The sequence below is a fragment of the Haliaeetus albicilla genome, chromosome 11 (assembly GCF_947461875.1).
Source record: "Haliaeetus albicilla chromosome 11, bHalAlb1.1, whole genome shotgun sequence".
Lineage (NCBI taxonomy): Eukaryota > Metazoa > Chordata > Aves > Accipitriformes > Accipitridae > Haliaeetus > Haliaeetus albicilla.
In genome coordinates, this window is record NC_091493.1 from 1,736,424 (window position 1) to 1,752,189 (window position 15,766).

A 15,766-nucleotide genomic window follows, 5' to 3' on the forward strand; every position below is an offset into this window, starting at 1 on the left:
CTGTCTGCCACCTAGAATAAACTGTTTTTTCTGTGGACAGCATGTTTTTTAAACATGCTTGAAGGAATGAATACACTAAGATATGATGCAGTGAAATGATACTGTAATTGCTGCTTATGAGTGTTAGTGATGACATAAAGCTGAGATGGCACAGAAGATACAGTGGTGGATTATGTGAAGTAATGAACCTCTAAAAAAAAAAACCAACCAAACTTGTTTTTTACATTGGAAATTTTTTCATGAAGAAGGAATAAACATGTTGTAAACTGATAATCGCTGCCTGATGAACTTATATTCCTCAGGGTAACTCTAAAGTGCCTTTTGTTCTGACTGTAGATGTGTCTAACCCCACTTCCCTGTGGAACTCCTAGATAAAAGTATCACGTCTTTACTAGCACATCTGGCATGCTGTAAGAGAGATATACTGTAGTATAGCAGTCACTTACCTAGTTCTCCGTTTGGGTTACCCTGCTGATAATCCTTCTCGGCTCCTGAACTCCACTGCTACCAGCTACAGAAAAGACCCAGCTGGTTGAAGTCCAGACAGTAACAGAGGTATTCCTGCATTTTTTAATGTGTAGTGTACACGTGCGTATGTACACACAATGTTAAACATTATTTCTTGGAAGAGAGAGATGTCAGTTGACTCGCTGGAGCTAAATATTCCTCCCAAGTCCTAATTTTTTCCTGAAAGGCTTGATGAAGCATCTTTTACGTATATGTGCATGAATGCAAAACCCTCAATCTCCTCTGAGTTGTGCTGTCCACTCGCATGGTGGGTATTCACAGACTTCATTAGGGCTTGAAGTGGGGGAATTCTGCCTCAGCAGAACAGAGTGTGCACGGCCCTTGTGCCCTTCTTCTCACTTGAATACATGACTAAGGCAGTACAAGCTGAAAATAGCCCTGCTTGTCTCAAGAGGGAATTTATTTTATAAATTTTCAGTTTATAGAAAAATGTATGTTTTGGGCATTCTTTCATTTTAGGAATCCTGTTCCTTCTCCTTGTCCTTTTCCATTTTCTGTGATCCTGTGGTTTTAGGGTCTCCCCCTGTGTAGTGCTACGCATGGAGCATTCTGTGCATGTGTTTTCTCTGGGGAATCAGCAAAGGTGGCAGCCTTCATAGGTACTATGTAAAGAAATATTAGGCTGTGCCAGATCTCTTACAAGACAGCTCCAAGAGATCTGTCTGTGGTCAGAATACACTCCGTGGGACTGCAAGCTCTGATGGTGGCATCACTTCCTGAGTCTGTGAAACGGCCACCCTGAGCCCCATTCGGACACTTAGTCAAGCACGATGGCATTCACAGCAGCACCTGGAAATGATACCCCCCTCATGAGAGCTGTCTGGCACGGCCTGTTCACTTGACAGGTAACCTGCAGGTTTTTGCAGGAGAATGCCTTCTACCACAGGGCAACAGCCGTTGCCTAAAAGAGAAGATACTGAACCAGGACATTTTCTAGATTTGTGATCTAAAAGTGCATTCCCTCATTTCTTCTTTTCCATTGAAGTTGTTTTAAGGCCTCTTTGGTTTCTGCAGCTGAGAGGGGATGAGGGTTGCACAGCATGCAGGCACTCCATAACTGTGTTTGCCTGCGAGGGAAGTGTGTGCACACTTAGGCTGCCACCGTGCAAAAGCCTCCAGCTGTAGGCAGCAGTGGTGCTTGGGCAGTTGCGGTGTGTGTGCAGGTTGTCAGTGCATCTCAAAGTAGTAAATAATTTTTCTCTTCATTTGGTTTTGTCATTAATTTTTCTAGCAGATACTTCTTTTAGCTAAATATTGGATATTGATGGTTTTGCGGATGACATAAAGCTAGGAGGTATAGCGAATTAAGAAGAAGATAGTTCGAAGTCTAGAAAGACTTGGATCATTTGAGGCACTGGATAGAGTGAGATGAGGTTAAGGGTGTAATACACCTAGGTAAGAATAGTACATAGGATGGATAATTAAGGATGCATTACCTTCCATGCAGTTCAGAAAAACTTGTGGTAGTGCTCAACAGTTAATAAACTGGCTGTAGTCTGAGTTAAAAATACGGTATCGTTTTGTAATGCAAGATCACATTGAAAAATGTGAAAGTATCCTTGTATGTTTATATACATTGGTGTTTACAATATATGGTGATAAGTGGTGTTGTTTGTTTTGGTTTGGGTTTTTTTTGAACAAAATAAAGTAAGCTGTTATTTTTTGCCACTATACAGCATGCAAAACTGAAGCTGCAGTTGTCTGTCAAAGCCTGGCCCTTGGAGGAAAACAAAGTAGGGAGTATGTCACCACCCTTTTCTTTCCCAGTTGGTCAGTGATTTTCCTGGAAAAGCAAAAATTTAGGAAAAGAATTTAGGGACTGTTTCTATAAACAAGAGTTTAAATGTCACACTGCCATAGAAGCCCACCTAGCTAGCTCCGTGTTTATACAGCTTACCTCAAGGAAAGGAATATTACTTCCTAATCTAGTAGATATTTCCATAAAGTCCTGAGTTTTGCACCTCCAAAACCCAAAATATTTATTGAATGTTCCTAATAAGAATTCTGTTGCAACGTTAGAAACCTCCCTCTTCCCCTAAGAGCTGAAATTAATGTTAAATGCTATTGGGAGTTACTCATACAATTAAAAGAAAAAGAGAACGGAAACCTGGGATTCTTTCAGCAGACCTGTATCGACATAAATTAAGGCCCCATAAGCAAACCACTAAAAGAAGACCTGGGGTTCCATCTTCACTCAGCATGTGATATAATTTTTCTCTTCTGGATGTTACTTCTCTATTTTGTGTGGAGCATACCTCATTCCTCAACTGTCTATGTGTCAGAAGAAGGAAATGATGCAAAAATCAGTTCCTTGTGTATTGGGTTTCTTTACCCTAACAGATACCTTCCATTATTATTTGGTTGACTTCCATTTAACAATTTTGGTATTTTAGTCATGCGAAAGTAGGCTTATTTACGGTTGGTGACACAAGGCACCAAAACAGAAGTCAGGTTAATAAAATTTAAGATAGAGGTGGACTTCCTTAGCTTCGCTGACTTGTCAGTCATATCTAAACTGGATTAGATTCTTTGAAAGCAAATTACAGCACTCTGAATGTTGTCTTTCTCTGCAGGAGGAACTTCTTGAAAATAATTTGCAAACTTTAGCAACTGACGTGGCTCCGGTTTATAAAAAGCTTGCTCCTGAAGCTTTCCAGAACCAGGTAGGTCTGCGACATTCCACTAGCGTGGCTGTAGCTCTGAACAAGCAGCACAGTTTGAAAACAAGATGAAACCCCAAAGCATGTTCATGGGTAGAAGCCGCGGACCTCACAGATGTGGTGAATCCCTGTGCTTACTTACAGTGGTTGCTTCATTTGGCTAGTTTTAAAAATACTGCACCTTTTTTTTGTTTCAGCTGATGGTTGAGTTATGCCCTCAGCTGTGCACAAGTAAAGGGCTTAGAGAAAATACTGTAAATAAAACGTTTTTATTATTTAAAGACATTTTGGCTCTGGCTGAGCCTATTATCTCGTTGACGTCCAGTCATAACTGTTGCATGTTTCACAGGAAAATACATGCTTTCCTGTCATTCTTACGGGCTGCATTTATTCAGTCACCAGTGCAGTTGTGGCTCGTGGGGTTCCAAGTCGCTCACTTTCAGTCCCAAGTACCTGTAGTTTATTTTACTTCTAGGTGGAAAATGAACACATGGGCCCAGACTGTCGGCTTGGGTCCAAGGATGGTAGGCCTTTCTCTGGTGTAACAGCTTGCATAGATTTCTGTGCCCATGCCCATAAGGACACACATAACATGCACAACGGAAGCACTGTGGTATGTACATAGGATTTTCTCATTTGTACTGTTTACTGTTGTGATTCCTGTGTGTTTTTCAAATGCTGCTTGATTTAGTGGGTACATTTGCATGAAGTTTTTTAAGGCATTATGAAATTAACTGCATGTTGTCATTTATAAATTCCCACGTTATTTGCATATATTTATTACTGAACGACAGAGGACCTAAGTTCATCTTATTACAGAACAGATTGAGAAAGGTATGGGAGTGACCCTTCCTACAAAATCCCTTAATTCTTTTAAGAGATCCAGGCTCTTTGGAGAGGATTGGCCATAGGACAGATAAGCTACTCACAGTAAAGGTTTGATGTTCAAAGGCAAATAATTATCTAACTGAGGAGTTGTACAGACTTCTCTAGAGGAAGAGCTAAACCAAACTGTTTCATTATTAATTTACCTCCCCCAGGCTCAGTTCTCATCAAATTGACTTTTTCTTGCACGGTGCACTTACCAGGCTTCACATTAGTATAGTTACTAGTCAGAAAGTAGGGAGTATGATATCATGGTGGAGTCAGGTGACTGTTAAGATCTTTCAATCTCATTATGAAAGGAAAACCCACAAGTGTGGGGTTTTTTGGTGTGGTCGTTGTACCAAATACCTTGCTGGATTGCTAGTGACAAAATCAGTTGGGAATTACTTAGTTAAGTGATCTTTTAGAAATTGAGACCATAGTCTTGAAGAAAGACAAGCACAAAGGAGAAAAGAAAATAAAACTGGCAATGTGGTTTTTTTAGTAGTTAGAGCATTGCGGTGCTCTAAATAGCTGGGATGGCTTCTTGTACCTCAGCGGAGGTAACACTCAAGAATAATTTCTCTATCAAAGGATGCATATCTGGGAAAAAAAATTATCTAAAATCTCTGCCTACTCTAGAAACGGTCTTTTTTTAAAATCCAGAGATGCAAATTGAAGAATTATGTTGCTGTGGTTCAATAAAATGTTGCATTCAAAGGTATACTTAACATTTAGCGTTTGTGTGTAACAGCAGTGAAACGACTGGTACAATTGTTGAGTATTAATTGTGTGCTTGTATGTTGGCAAATGTCTGTTACTTTAAAGTACAGAAGCAGGTCTTGGAATTCACCAGGAATGCCAGTCCTGAACAGACAAATATTTTTGATTAGCACTGAATGCTACTTACATGTGGATATTCTGTAAGAAAATGCTGGAAGCATACTTTGCAAAATATTAGTAAGATGCTATGAATAGTAGTCTCATGTGTAAGTACTGTCCCTTCACAGCTTCTGAAGCATAGGAATTCAAACCTCTTAAAGATCCCAAATTTGAAAATGAGACTTCCTTTTCATGACAAACTGCATGGTATACTTTTTAATGAAATTTAATTTGGGTATTCCAAAAATAGTGATATTTTGTTAAGTGCTACCTTGCCTCTTCACTTAAAGACAAAATGAAATGGAAACCAAGTCTGCTACTCATTCTGCCACATGGGATCCCAGAAAAGTCATAAGTTATGGCCAGAAGCAGCTGGAGGGACAATTAGCCCTTTTTTTGAGGAATGTATTTGGGGAATAGTTCTACAAATGCATTTATCTGTAATCATCTGATGTTATTTCAGCTTCAGCTTATTCTTGATGGTGTTGGTACTTTATTTCCACAGATTGTATGTGGTGTGTTTGCAAGAAATTCCAAATCAAAGCAGCATGGAAAATTATGACCTGTGTAAGGTTGTTGTATAGGCCAGAACTTACCGTTGTCTTTCTATCATGTTCTGCCAAATCTTGTAAGTCTTGCAGAACATTATCGAATCATTATAACTGCTGCAAACTATGCCTTGGAATTGGATTTTCATCAAATAGCTCACTCATACAGATAACTGTTCCATACCTGACATTCTCTTTATTTAGATTTGATCTCTCTTTGTTTTAATATACTTGCAACAAAGGGCTATATATAAATAGGAAATCATTGCAAGTATTAACACTCAATTTATATACTTAAATTGGGGCATTTGGAAGGTGAATTAAGAGTTCAGAGTTACCTAATGATCTATATACAGCCTTCACAGTGAGTAGATGTGGGTGTGATTGATAGGACACACAGAGTGTGCTGCCTGTTAGTCTGTCTGGGTATACAGTTACTGTGGTACATACTGGAAGCCTAAAGCAAACAATGTTGTTGGTTTGCAAACGAGGTGATAGGACATGCTGGGCTTTCTCCAGTCTAGATCGGTTCGATGATAATCAAAACGAAGGTTGTTAATTTTGGCAGATTCGGGCAATAACATAGGAAAACTAATGGTAGGAACACAAAAAGAAATTACTACATGTGGATTCTAGCATCTGTCTGGTCACCTCCTGCGTTCCCATCTAGTTCCAGAAGCTGCTTTGGCTACCTACATAGTTTAAAATACATTATGATTTCTCATAAATCACTGGTAATAATGGTTGAGGGGTCATTTACATAACTATGACATATTTTGTCTGTGAAAATGTACTATGTGCAAGTAATTCATCTAACCGAGTTGACATCTTTCATATAGATGACTGTTTTCTGATAATGTGGTAAGAAGCAGAATGAGAATGATTTGCACTGCCTTACAAACCTCAAACATCCATAACTTTATTTACTATTTTTCTCTTGTATTTTGTTTATTTGATTTTTTTAAATGGTAGTCACACCTCACAGTTTAAAGCCTGTACAAAGTGTACTTGTCATCTTGCACCTCGTTAGCATTGGTAAGATTTCATCCCTTCCTCCTTATTCCAACACAAAATCTTCATTTGTAAAATTCGAAATTCCTCTAGACTAAAAAGGTTAAAATAAATACCTTATAAGATGGTATTTGTGAATGCTGCCAGCTCTGTCGCCACTACTGAAGGCATAAGTGACACCTCTTCATTTTCTGCTTTCAGTTGTTGGTGGATCACTTTCACCACAAATATGAAAGAAATGCTACACAGTGCACTGAAACTAAAGGAAAACCAGAAGCTATTTAAATTATTTAAACCAGACACAGACATGAGTGCAGCAAAACACTTAGATGAGTTTAATGATAAGCATGGAGTTTACTGTACACTTGAAGGAGTATCTTATCTAATGAGCTGCCAATAATCATTTCCTTCCTCTGCCTCTGCCAGAATTTCAGAAAAGCATTCTGGTATTTTTCTGGGTATGCATGTTCTGATGATCAGCTGCATTATTTGTATGTGACTGAAAATAAATAAGGCTGTCATTTTTGTTAGGGGGGGGGGGAAGTCTTTTGACGTGTCTTCTGTAGATACAGGATAGAATAGTACATCTTAACTTACACAAATTGAGGATTACCATGGGAGACTTGATTAGCTGAACATTTTTCCTGCCTAGCAGAATCACACCCTGAATTTAGCAGAGCTGCTTTTTAGTAGAAAAGCTAAAAATAAAAATGAATATTCCCTGTTTGCTCTGTAGTAGAATGAAAACACTTGGCAGTTCTACACAGGTGTAAACTAATGTGTTTACCTGAAAGAAGCAAAAGTAACTTCTGCCTACAAATTGAGTTTTTTAAGAACCTTTAAGTCAATAAATATACCATCCATTTTTACTCAGACTCTTTTGTCATCTTTTAACATTCTCCTAAGGGCCATTGATGTACACTACAGCTGCAGTGTTAGGGTGCAGTGTTCCTTGTGGATACGAAGCTAAATGAGCAACACATAGATAAAAGCTTTCTAGTTATTAATGGAGTCTGTGAAATGTAAGTATTTTTGTTTCTTTATTGGATTAGCTGCTAAGGATCACATGCTTCATACCTGCATGAATCTGTTTAAATCACTGACATACAGGGTTTTACAGTGACTGGAACAACATGATTAATGATGACTGCGCTAGTTCTGTAGCATGTATATGGCTGTTTCTCATCCTATGGGGCATGTTGCCCTTTCTGCTGGGGTTGAGGAAGGAGAGACACCAGCTGCAATTACATGTAATCATTGGTGCCACACAGTCTGTAGCAGGCTCTGTGGAAGAAGGGAAAGAAGATAAATCTATGCTTCAAGGGCAGCTACAATATAAAATTTATTATTGGCAGCATAACTAAGTAGTGTCAATCATCAGTCCATCAACAAACTCTTACTGATTTATTTAAAAAAAAAAAAATCCTCTGCTCTTCCAATAACTTACTGTATTTCTGTAGTTATAGCTCATCCAGTCATTGCATATAGGTCCAGGCCTTTGCAATAAATGACAGAGTGTCTCTGTGAGTGGCTAGACTACGTCCAGGACCATGCCCACAGCTTGCTTTGTGAGCTACAGAAGTATTAGATGCTTAAGTTGGTGGTTCAGATTATAACAAATAGGAGGAAAGAGAAACCCCACAGGGCTGTAAAGGAAGGATTTTTGTTACTGTTGTTTATATGGTGCAAATGGAGAAACAGTAGTAGTTCACTCTATAACCTGCGAGCTCACAGACAGTGCTTTGTGTGCCATACCCGCGTTACAGCATACGGTACAGAAATGCTGTCTGATGACACTTCCTACGTGTGTATATAGTGGTCAAAAGGAAAACGTGTTTGGGGTTCCCTTCTCTGGCTCTCAGACTTACGCACACTCATTCAGGGTCTAACAGGCCAATAGAATGACACAGTTTGTCTCAGCTGTAAAGGCAAAGCAACGCTCTTCTGATACAGCAGCACCTTGGAGTCCCCAGTGGCACCCACTCTGCTTTCCATCTGCAAAGGAAAGATGAGTGTAGGAAACTTGATTCCATCTTTCAGGTTTACAAAGGCTGTTTGACTGCTTTGCTGAAACTTCAATTTAAAACATCTGTTCTTACGACATAGTGGAAAAGGCTACATCATTCCTACGTGTGAAGTTCAAGAGGACAAAGGCAGATCAAAGAGTCCAACAATAATGCGTTGGGAGCTGTGTGGCTACAGATGTTTCTCTGGAGATCTGTGGAGGGAATTTCACTGAGTTAGTGGGTGCATTTTAAGTTTAAAAGAAATAAAAATAAAGTTTTACAAATATGCAACTTTTACCATGACATCACTAAACCCAGAATAGGTAATGGTTTTGATCACCAAGCACACTGGAAATCTAAACAAACCACTTGGCCAACATTTTCTTTGGCTTTTGAGCATCCTGATGATTTAGCTGCATGTTCTGGAAAAAGTATTTAGAGTAGCAGGATATGCAGCTTCACTATGTAAAGGGGCTTTAACAGAGTCCATGATTTTCTCATGTTCGGGTTTAATTTTGGTCAGTTTGCAGCACAGTATCAGTGCCAGTGGAAAACGTTGCTTTTAACTTCTCAGTGATAGCTTGTCTTTAAGTTTCTTAATGGAATATTTTGCACAGATTTGAATATTGGAGTGGCTTTTGAAATGGATGTTCCTCATTTGGTGGATATTCTACTTCAGCTGTAAATTGCTAGCTTACCTGTAGGGCCTTAATTTATAGCTGGTCTTCCCGTAACATTAACTTTTCAGTTATCCACTTGCCATTGTGTCCTTCCTTTAATATTAAAATATATTACAGGGGACATGGACCTCGAAATTTTACACATATTAAATTTGTTGTCATGGTGTTTAGGCTGTAAGTGTACTGGTCTTCAGGTTTTTAACATAGGTTTTAATATACCTGAATTTCTTAACTTTGGGTGTTCTAACCCAGTATCTAATATATTGTGTGTGTTGGAGTTGACTATAGTTTCAACATACTTCTGCCAATACACTGCAGCCCTCATCTTCTTTAGTTCCTCAAAACAGTTCTTTAGCTTTCTTGTTCTAAAGAGAGTGTTGGCTTTGTGGTAGTGACAAATACTGACTTTTGCTTAAAATAGGCCTTCCTTCAACCAATATGAGCTTTGATTTTTGTCTCTGCTTGTATGCTCTCCCCGGGGCCAAGCATTGTGAAAATGTAGAGCTAATCTACCTTTGCCTAATTGTAAGTCAGATGAAAGATGATTAATACCTTTTTAAGAGTAAATCTTTTTATGGAAAAGAATAAATGTACAAGATCGGTTTTCAATGAAAGTGTCTGGTAAAATGCGTGAAAATTTAAAACTGTAAATTGGATGAGGGTCTCAATTTTCAAAATAAGCAAGATTGTGGCTTGAATCTTCAAGATTTGGACAGTTTTCAGACTAGTGCATTGGTCCAGACACATACAGGTTGGACAGAATATTTTTAAAGCCAGGTGAGAATCATTCTGTTTCTGATGAGAACAAGTGGGAGCTAAGCCCCTTCATGCTTATTTCAGTACTGCTTTTGTTTTTAATGTAGAAGGGGAGGATGTGTTGGGCTTTCTAAGAACGAGTCATACGTCATTGTGCTCTCTGTACGCCCTACCCTCTTTCACCCTTCCTGAATAACTTGGAATCTGCTGGCAAAGTTCAACCAGATTTCACTGAACTCTGCAGAAACTGAATCGTCTTCGGAGATTTTAACCGTTTGTTCCAAGTTGTGAAATTTCACTGTTGAGTGGGGGAGATGGATCCAGGTTAGCTCCTCCACTGAGGAGGCAGCAGGGTCCTCACAGCTGCGGCCCTGGGTGCACCTGCTGGCCTGGTAGCCAGGAGGCACGGAGCTTCAGCCAGGCCCTGCTTCCGAGGCGGGAGCAGGGATAACGGTGCTGGGGTTGGGCACGTGGGAGTGTGGGGATGGAGAAGTCCATAGGGAGGGAACCAGGCGTCACTCACTGCTCATGGAACAACTTGTTGTTTTTTCTAAATCTTCCTCATAGTCCAAAGGCTGCCCAGTAGAGGTAAGTACGCATGGAGCAAGCAGATCAGTAAACGCTACTCATCAGCTTCTAATTGCCCCTTCACTTTGCCTTCTTAAGAACCCTTCTCTCGATCCTTTCAAAATGCCAGCTGAAAAGCTCTTCTCCTTTGTCTCTGCCCCTCAATTTTTCTCCTTTTGCTGCTCTGCAACTGTCAAGCTTTGCATATAGCTATTTATAAAGCCCTTACCACCACCTTATTGATTTAGGATTTTTAGTTTGTGATTCTGTAATTTTATTATTCTAGAAATAATTGTGTGATGCCTTTATGTGAAAGCTGTGCTGTAAAATCAAAAATGTTTGGTGTGTCGTCCCCCCCCCAAAATAATAATATTATTATTCTCCCCTGGAATGCTAGGCATGGTGACAAGATTCTGAGAAATTGGATTAACTGTTTATGATAGGCATCACATTCAGCCTACACAATGATGGAATGATGACGTTTCCATTTAGGGAGTATCATCTCATCCTTGGAAGGCGCTCAAATTCCTGTATGTGTGTAGTTAGTAACTCCCTGTGAAACAGCAGCTTAACTAAGCCATGATATTAATGCATGGCTTTCTAGCGATGTAGTGTATTGTTGTGAAAAACAGTAGTCTTTTATGAATGTAATCAATAACACTATAAATGGTGTGACTATTTGTACACTCACTTGTACGTGTAAAACTGTCGCCATCCCTTGGAAAGCACAGAACAAAACCAGGAAGCATACTGCTGATGTTAGCGCTTCATTTAAGGTGAAGGGTTAGTATTAATAATGGCCAGAACTCTAGAAATGCTGAAAATTGTAAGTACTGCAAAGGTTCAGCAGTAATTCAGAAAAATTATAATAAGAAAACCATTGCAATAAGTTTGAACATTTATCCACATTTCTGATGTGCCCTTATCAAACTGGATCTAACCAGCATTCTCCTCTTGGCTCCAGTATCTCACAACAGGTAATTTAATAAGAGAAAGTAGGCCAGTGAGCTAAGAGAAACCAAACATTTGCTGGGTCTCATGACTTCACTACAGCAGGCAGTCAGAGTTGGGGAAGGGTGTGAATTTCAGAAAGTGTCTATAAAGCGGGAGGAAGGGAGTTAGAGCTGAGATTGCTAAGAATATAGAGCAGTATGAGTAACTGTTTGTTTTTGGTTTTTTTTGCATTTGCCAGCCAAAACAAAAAACAAAACCAGTTCCATGTCATAAAAACTTCTTGTTTGATCCAAAAATAGTATTTTATTTTTTCATATTTTTTAGTCCTTAAAAATTAATTTGAACATCAAATATGTATAAAAACAAAAAGAAATCTGAATGCTTAGGAATTTACAGTATATTTACAGCTCAGATTATTTACCAAGGTTGGCATATATTTGTGGATAGTGCAAGTTGAGCCAAAGTTTCATTTTTTCCTGTCCAAGACATGGGTCTTGATCTTATTCTTCAAGTACAAATAATTTTTCTGCATCATCATTAATCAAACAAAATATTTGTTCAGATGTTTGCATTTGAAAGACCCATAGCAGTGAGGCCATAAACTATGAGAAAACAATGAAGTCTAGGATGACTGCTTAAATATTTAAATAACTTTTGTATTTTATGTCTGTGGTTGTATTTGTAAATGTTTCTGTTCTTGCCAGGTCTGTACATTAACGAAGGAAGATAACCGGAGAGTGGGGGTGATTCCAAGCGATGAACAGCTCCATGTGTTACCTCTTTACAAAATTTCACAAACAGATGAATTCGGCACCGAAGAGGGACTGGAAGCTAAGATAAAAGCCGGAGCCATACAGGTGCTCACAGCTTTTCCCAGAGAAGTACGAATGTTAGCTGAGCCTCTCAGAGCTACAAAGAAAAAGAAACCAGACACAAGGAGGACCCTGACTGAAAAGCAGCCATTAATAGATAAAAAATATCCAACACCAGTAAAGCTGAAAACTGAAGCCCCAGAAAATCTTGGCAACACTTTGCATTGTTTAGGTGAGTGGTGCTTATTAAATTCTGCCAGTCTCTTCTGATACTGTGTTGCCTCTTACCCATCTGAGGGGAAGGAAAAGCTCCTTAATACTCGGTTTTATAAAATACTTGTATAGCTGGCATTTTAGGAGCTAATGAGCAAGTCAGTGTAGTCAGTATTCTCTCTTGGCACAGGAAAAAAACAGGTGATCGCCTAAAAATAAGTTTGTGGTGGTATGTGAGCACCAGTGAAATATTGCCAAGTTCCCTTATTCTAATAAATAATGGCAGTAGGATCATCTTGAAATACTGTTGTAGGAATGCTTATCTAAATAACCGACACGAATTTCTCTCATTTGAAAGAACAAGAACTGTGTTACCCACTTCCTATGAAAGACAATGGCTTTCTTGGAATCTGAGTTGATGATAGTTCCCTATCGATGGCATGGATACTGCTGCAAAGCAAGAGATTTGCAAAAAAACCCAGGTTTTATCAAATAAGACAGTGCTTCTCAAATTGTTCTTTGAAATATTATTAGCAGGGGCCAGAGAGGAGGAATCCGTCAGCAGCTAGGTAAAAGGTATGCCACGGTTGTTCTGTTACAAGAAGATCACTGTGGCCAGAGCCTCCTGGTACAGGACATGTTTGTGCAACATAGAATCGTGACTTGGCTGAGCTGTGCGGAGGCACTTTTGATTTATGCTGTTGTACCTGGGGTCAGATTTTGGACCAGTACTTCAGAGGATACACCTATTCTATGGGACTTTGCAGTAAGGAGAAGTAGAAAAGAAGGAAGAAGTGGAGGAAGCCATGGACTTAGATTCTGTGATGGGGGGGGGGGAATTATTAAAAGGAATTAAAGCATAGCCTATTTGCCTTTTAGGAAGGAGAGAGGAATATTAGCCAGCCTGCTATAATTTTGAATTTTATTTCATGAGAGACATCCAGAATTATGTAGTAGATTTAAGGGGAGGAATAATAGTTAACTGTATTTAGAACAACATCTGCATTTTGGGGGGATAAAATTAAAAAAAAAAAAAAAATCCATTTGACACATTTTCGTAACTGGCACTCAGCACCCTGCTTTGTCTCAGTAGAGGAGTCAGGGCAACCAATAAACATTGCATATAGCAAGATGGAATAAGAACAAGAAAAGCAGTTTTATTGACACCCCTAGGAAATGAGACAGACATTCAGTTAATCTACATGCAAGTTTGGGAGACACAGTCCAGGCTTTGAAACAAATATAAATGGGCTCCTCTGGCTGAGGACGACGTCCAACAATAACTCTGAAGCAATGATTAATAACTTCCATCGTGCTCAGGGTGGAGTGGAAGTCCTGGAAGCGTTAGAGGGCTCTGGTTTGGGAAGGAATTCTGAAATTGTCTGATCTCACTGGAACGTTGTTTTGGAACATTGAAATAGAGTTATGAACCGCCTACCTGTACGTGACATGGTAGTTACAAATAGGCGTGGCTTCGATATCTGAAAAACATGGCTGTAACAAATGGTACAATATCCAGAGTTTTGCCATATGCGTTGGGAACACAGAACTTTATTTCTTGAATGTGAAAAAATAATAAAATAACTGTGTAAACAAGCCAACTTACATAATTGGTTTGGACTTGAAGTATTTTGGTAAAGTAATTTAAAAGGGCTGCTGATAAAAATAAGTCATGGAGTGAGGAAGAAATACTTTTATGAGTGAGGCAGTTGTTCAGAGATGGAAAAATAAGAATGTGAATAGAAATATGTAGTTTCTATCATAAAAGTGCAGGTTTTGTCATGGAAGTTTCGATAGTGGAATCCCTCGAAACAGATGTCAACACTGTAATCCCCAAATCTGCCGATGGCACATATTGCTGCGGTTAGCCATGTGAACAGTTTCAGAGAGGCTTTGCTAACTGGGCAGCAGTGGCAGGGGATGTTCAGGTTTGCAAAAGGCAAGGTGGTGTGCTCTGCATGAGATAAATAACTTGAAGTATATATGCACATCATTTATGTGTTTACTCTAGTCATACAGGACGACGGCTGGGTAAGGACCTCAGCACATCACTGATGCCTTGCCCCTAACCCACAGTAAAATGCAAAGATCTGTAAAATAGGGATTTAGAATACTACAGTATTGTACTCGTACATATAGGTCTTCTGCGGTTATAGGGGATCTGTTATTGATTGGTTCTTTCCATTCTGCCAGTGGCAGGTATCCTTTTAGTCCTGAAGAATGGAAAATTTTAGTCTAGCTGACATTGTTAGGCTTTAGATGAAAACAAATCAAAGGGCCTGTGAGTCAGAGGAGTTGAAATTAGACTATCTAGTAGTCACTCCTGATGGTAAACTAGAGGAAACTATTATTTAAATCGGGATCCCTTCATATTACTAGTGGCATTCAATTCTGGTCACACCTTTTAAACATAGAACTAAAGACAAAGGATTGAAAAATAGTAAAAATAGATAGAAAAACTTACTAGGGTAAGAAAAAAGAATACTGACTATAGTTTTAGGTAAGCAGTGAATAAAGTACTGCTGCAGGTATATTAAGCAAGTCAGATGCTACTATTAAATTTTCTCCTAATGTAAGAATGAAAGAATACTTAGCTACACTTCAACTGTAAAGGAAAAGGTATTGATAAATGGTGTATGTAATGTACAGTACTCAATTTACTAATGAGGACAAGAGTTTAGAATATTGGTTTGGCTTTTTAAATATTAAAAATAATATGGAGAACATGCAATTAGATGAGATGTGATAACTGTGGTATATAGCGTCAAGTCGTGTTTTCGGCCGTGTGAGGCCATCACTTTTTGGAGTAGCCTGGGAGGATCATGAAGGAGTCACAAGGACAGCTATGCCATGTTGCCCATCACGTAGAGGTAGTATGCTCTTTTGAAGGAGGCCTGACCGTCATTTCGGAGCCATTCCAGTATCCCCCAGCTGGGAAGCCTGGAAAGCTTGAGAGACTCCTCTAACCTGCATGTCTTCACCACATGGAGAAATGGAGATTAAAAAGGGAAAGGGGACTCTCTTGTCCTCTTTACTGTCTTTACCAGGCAGCAAAGATGGTGGTGAGGAGGACCTTCTGAGTGCTGAAGACAGATTAAGTCAGCTTGGTAGAGCGTGCATATGTGAAGACTTGTTTTGAATCTCGACTGTGCCAAGTCCTTTGTAGAAATGTCGTGTATTAAATAGGGGCGCACTTGTCACTCACCTTTTCTCAACAGCAGGCAGCACAACTGTTTATTTTTACGTTTGTGCTAATGCTGAGAGCCTTTGAAATCCCAAATTATT

At 39.2% G+C, this 15,766-nt stretch overlaps 1 protein-coding gene and 1 long non-coding RNA gene across 6 annotated transcripts in view; one reads left to right on the forward strand and one right to left on the reverse strand.

Moving 5' to 3' along the window:
• Window positions 1–15,766, forward strand: part of TET1 (tet methylcytosine dioxygenase 1) — an 80,441-nt gene that overhangs the window by 52,097 nt on the left and 12,578 nt on the right. For 2 of the 4 annotated variants that reach the window (XM_069795768.1, XM_069795770.1), the window contains 4 exons: window positions 3,102–3,191; window positions 3,664–3,801; window positions 10,503–10,523; window positions 12,161–12,500. In XM_069795768.1, the coding sequence (XP_069651869.1) occupies window positions 3,102–3,191; window positions 3,664–3,801; window positions 10,503–10,523; window positions 12,161–12,500 (589 nt within the window). Of the gene's footprint in view, window positions 1–3,101; window positions 3,192–3,663; window positions 3,802–6,694; window positions 7,178–10,502; window positions 10,524–12,160; window positions 12,501–15,766 lie in introns of those variants that run through there. The other 2 variants (XM_069795769.1, XM_069795771.1) reach the window with 2 other exon arrangements.
• LOC138687665 (uncharacterized) overlaps window positions 7,521–15,766 on the reverse strand; it is a 32,342-nt gene continuing 24,096 nt past the window's right edge. Inside the window, exon 4 of one of the 2 annotated variants that reach the window (XR_011326781.1) lies at window positions 7,521–7,777. This is a non-coding gene — a long non-coding RNA (uncharacterized lncRNA). Of the gene's footprint in view, window positions 8,489–15,766 lie in introns of both variants that reach the window. The other variant, XR_011326780.1, reaches the window with a different exon arrangement.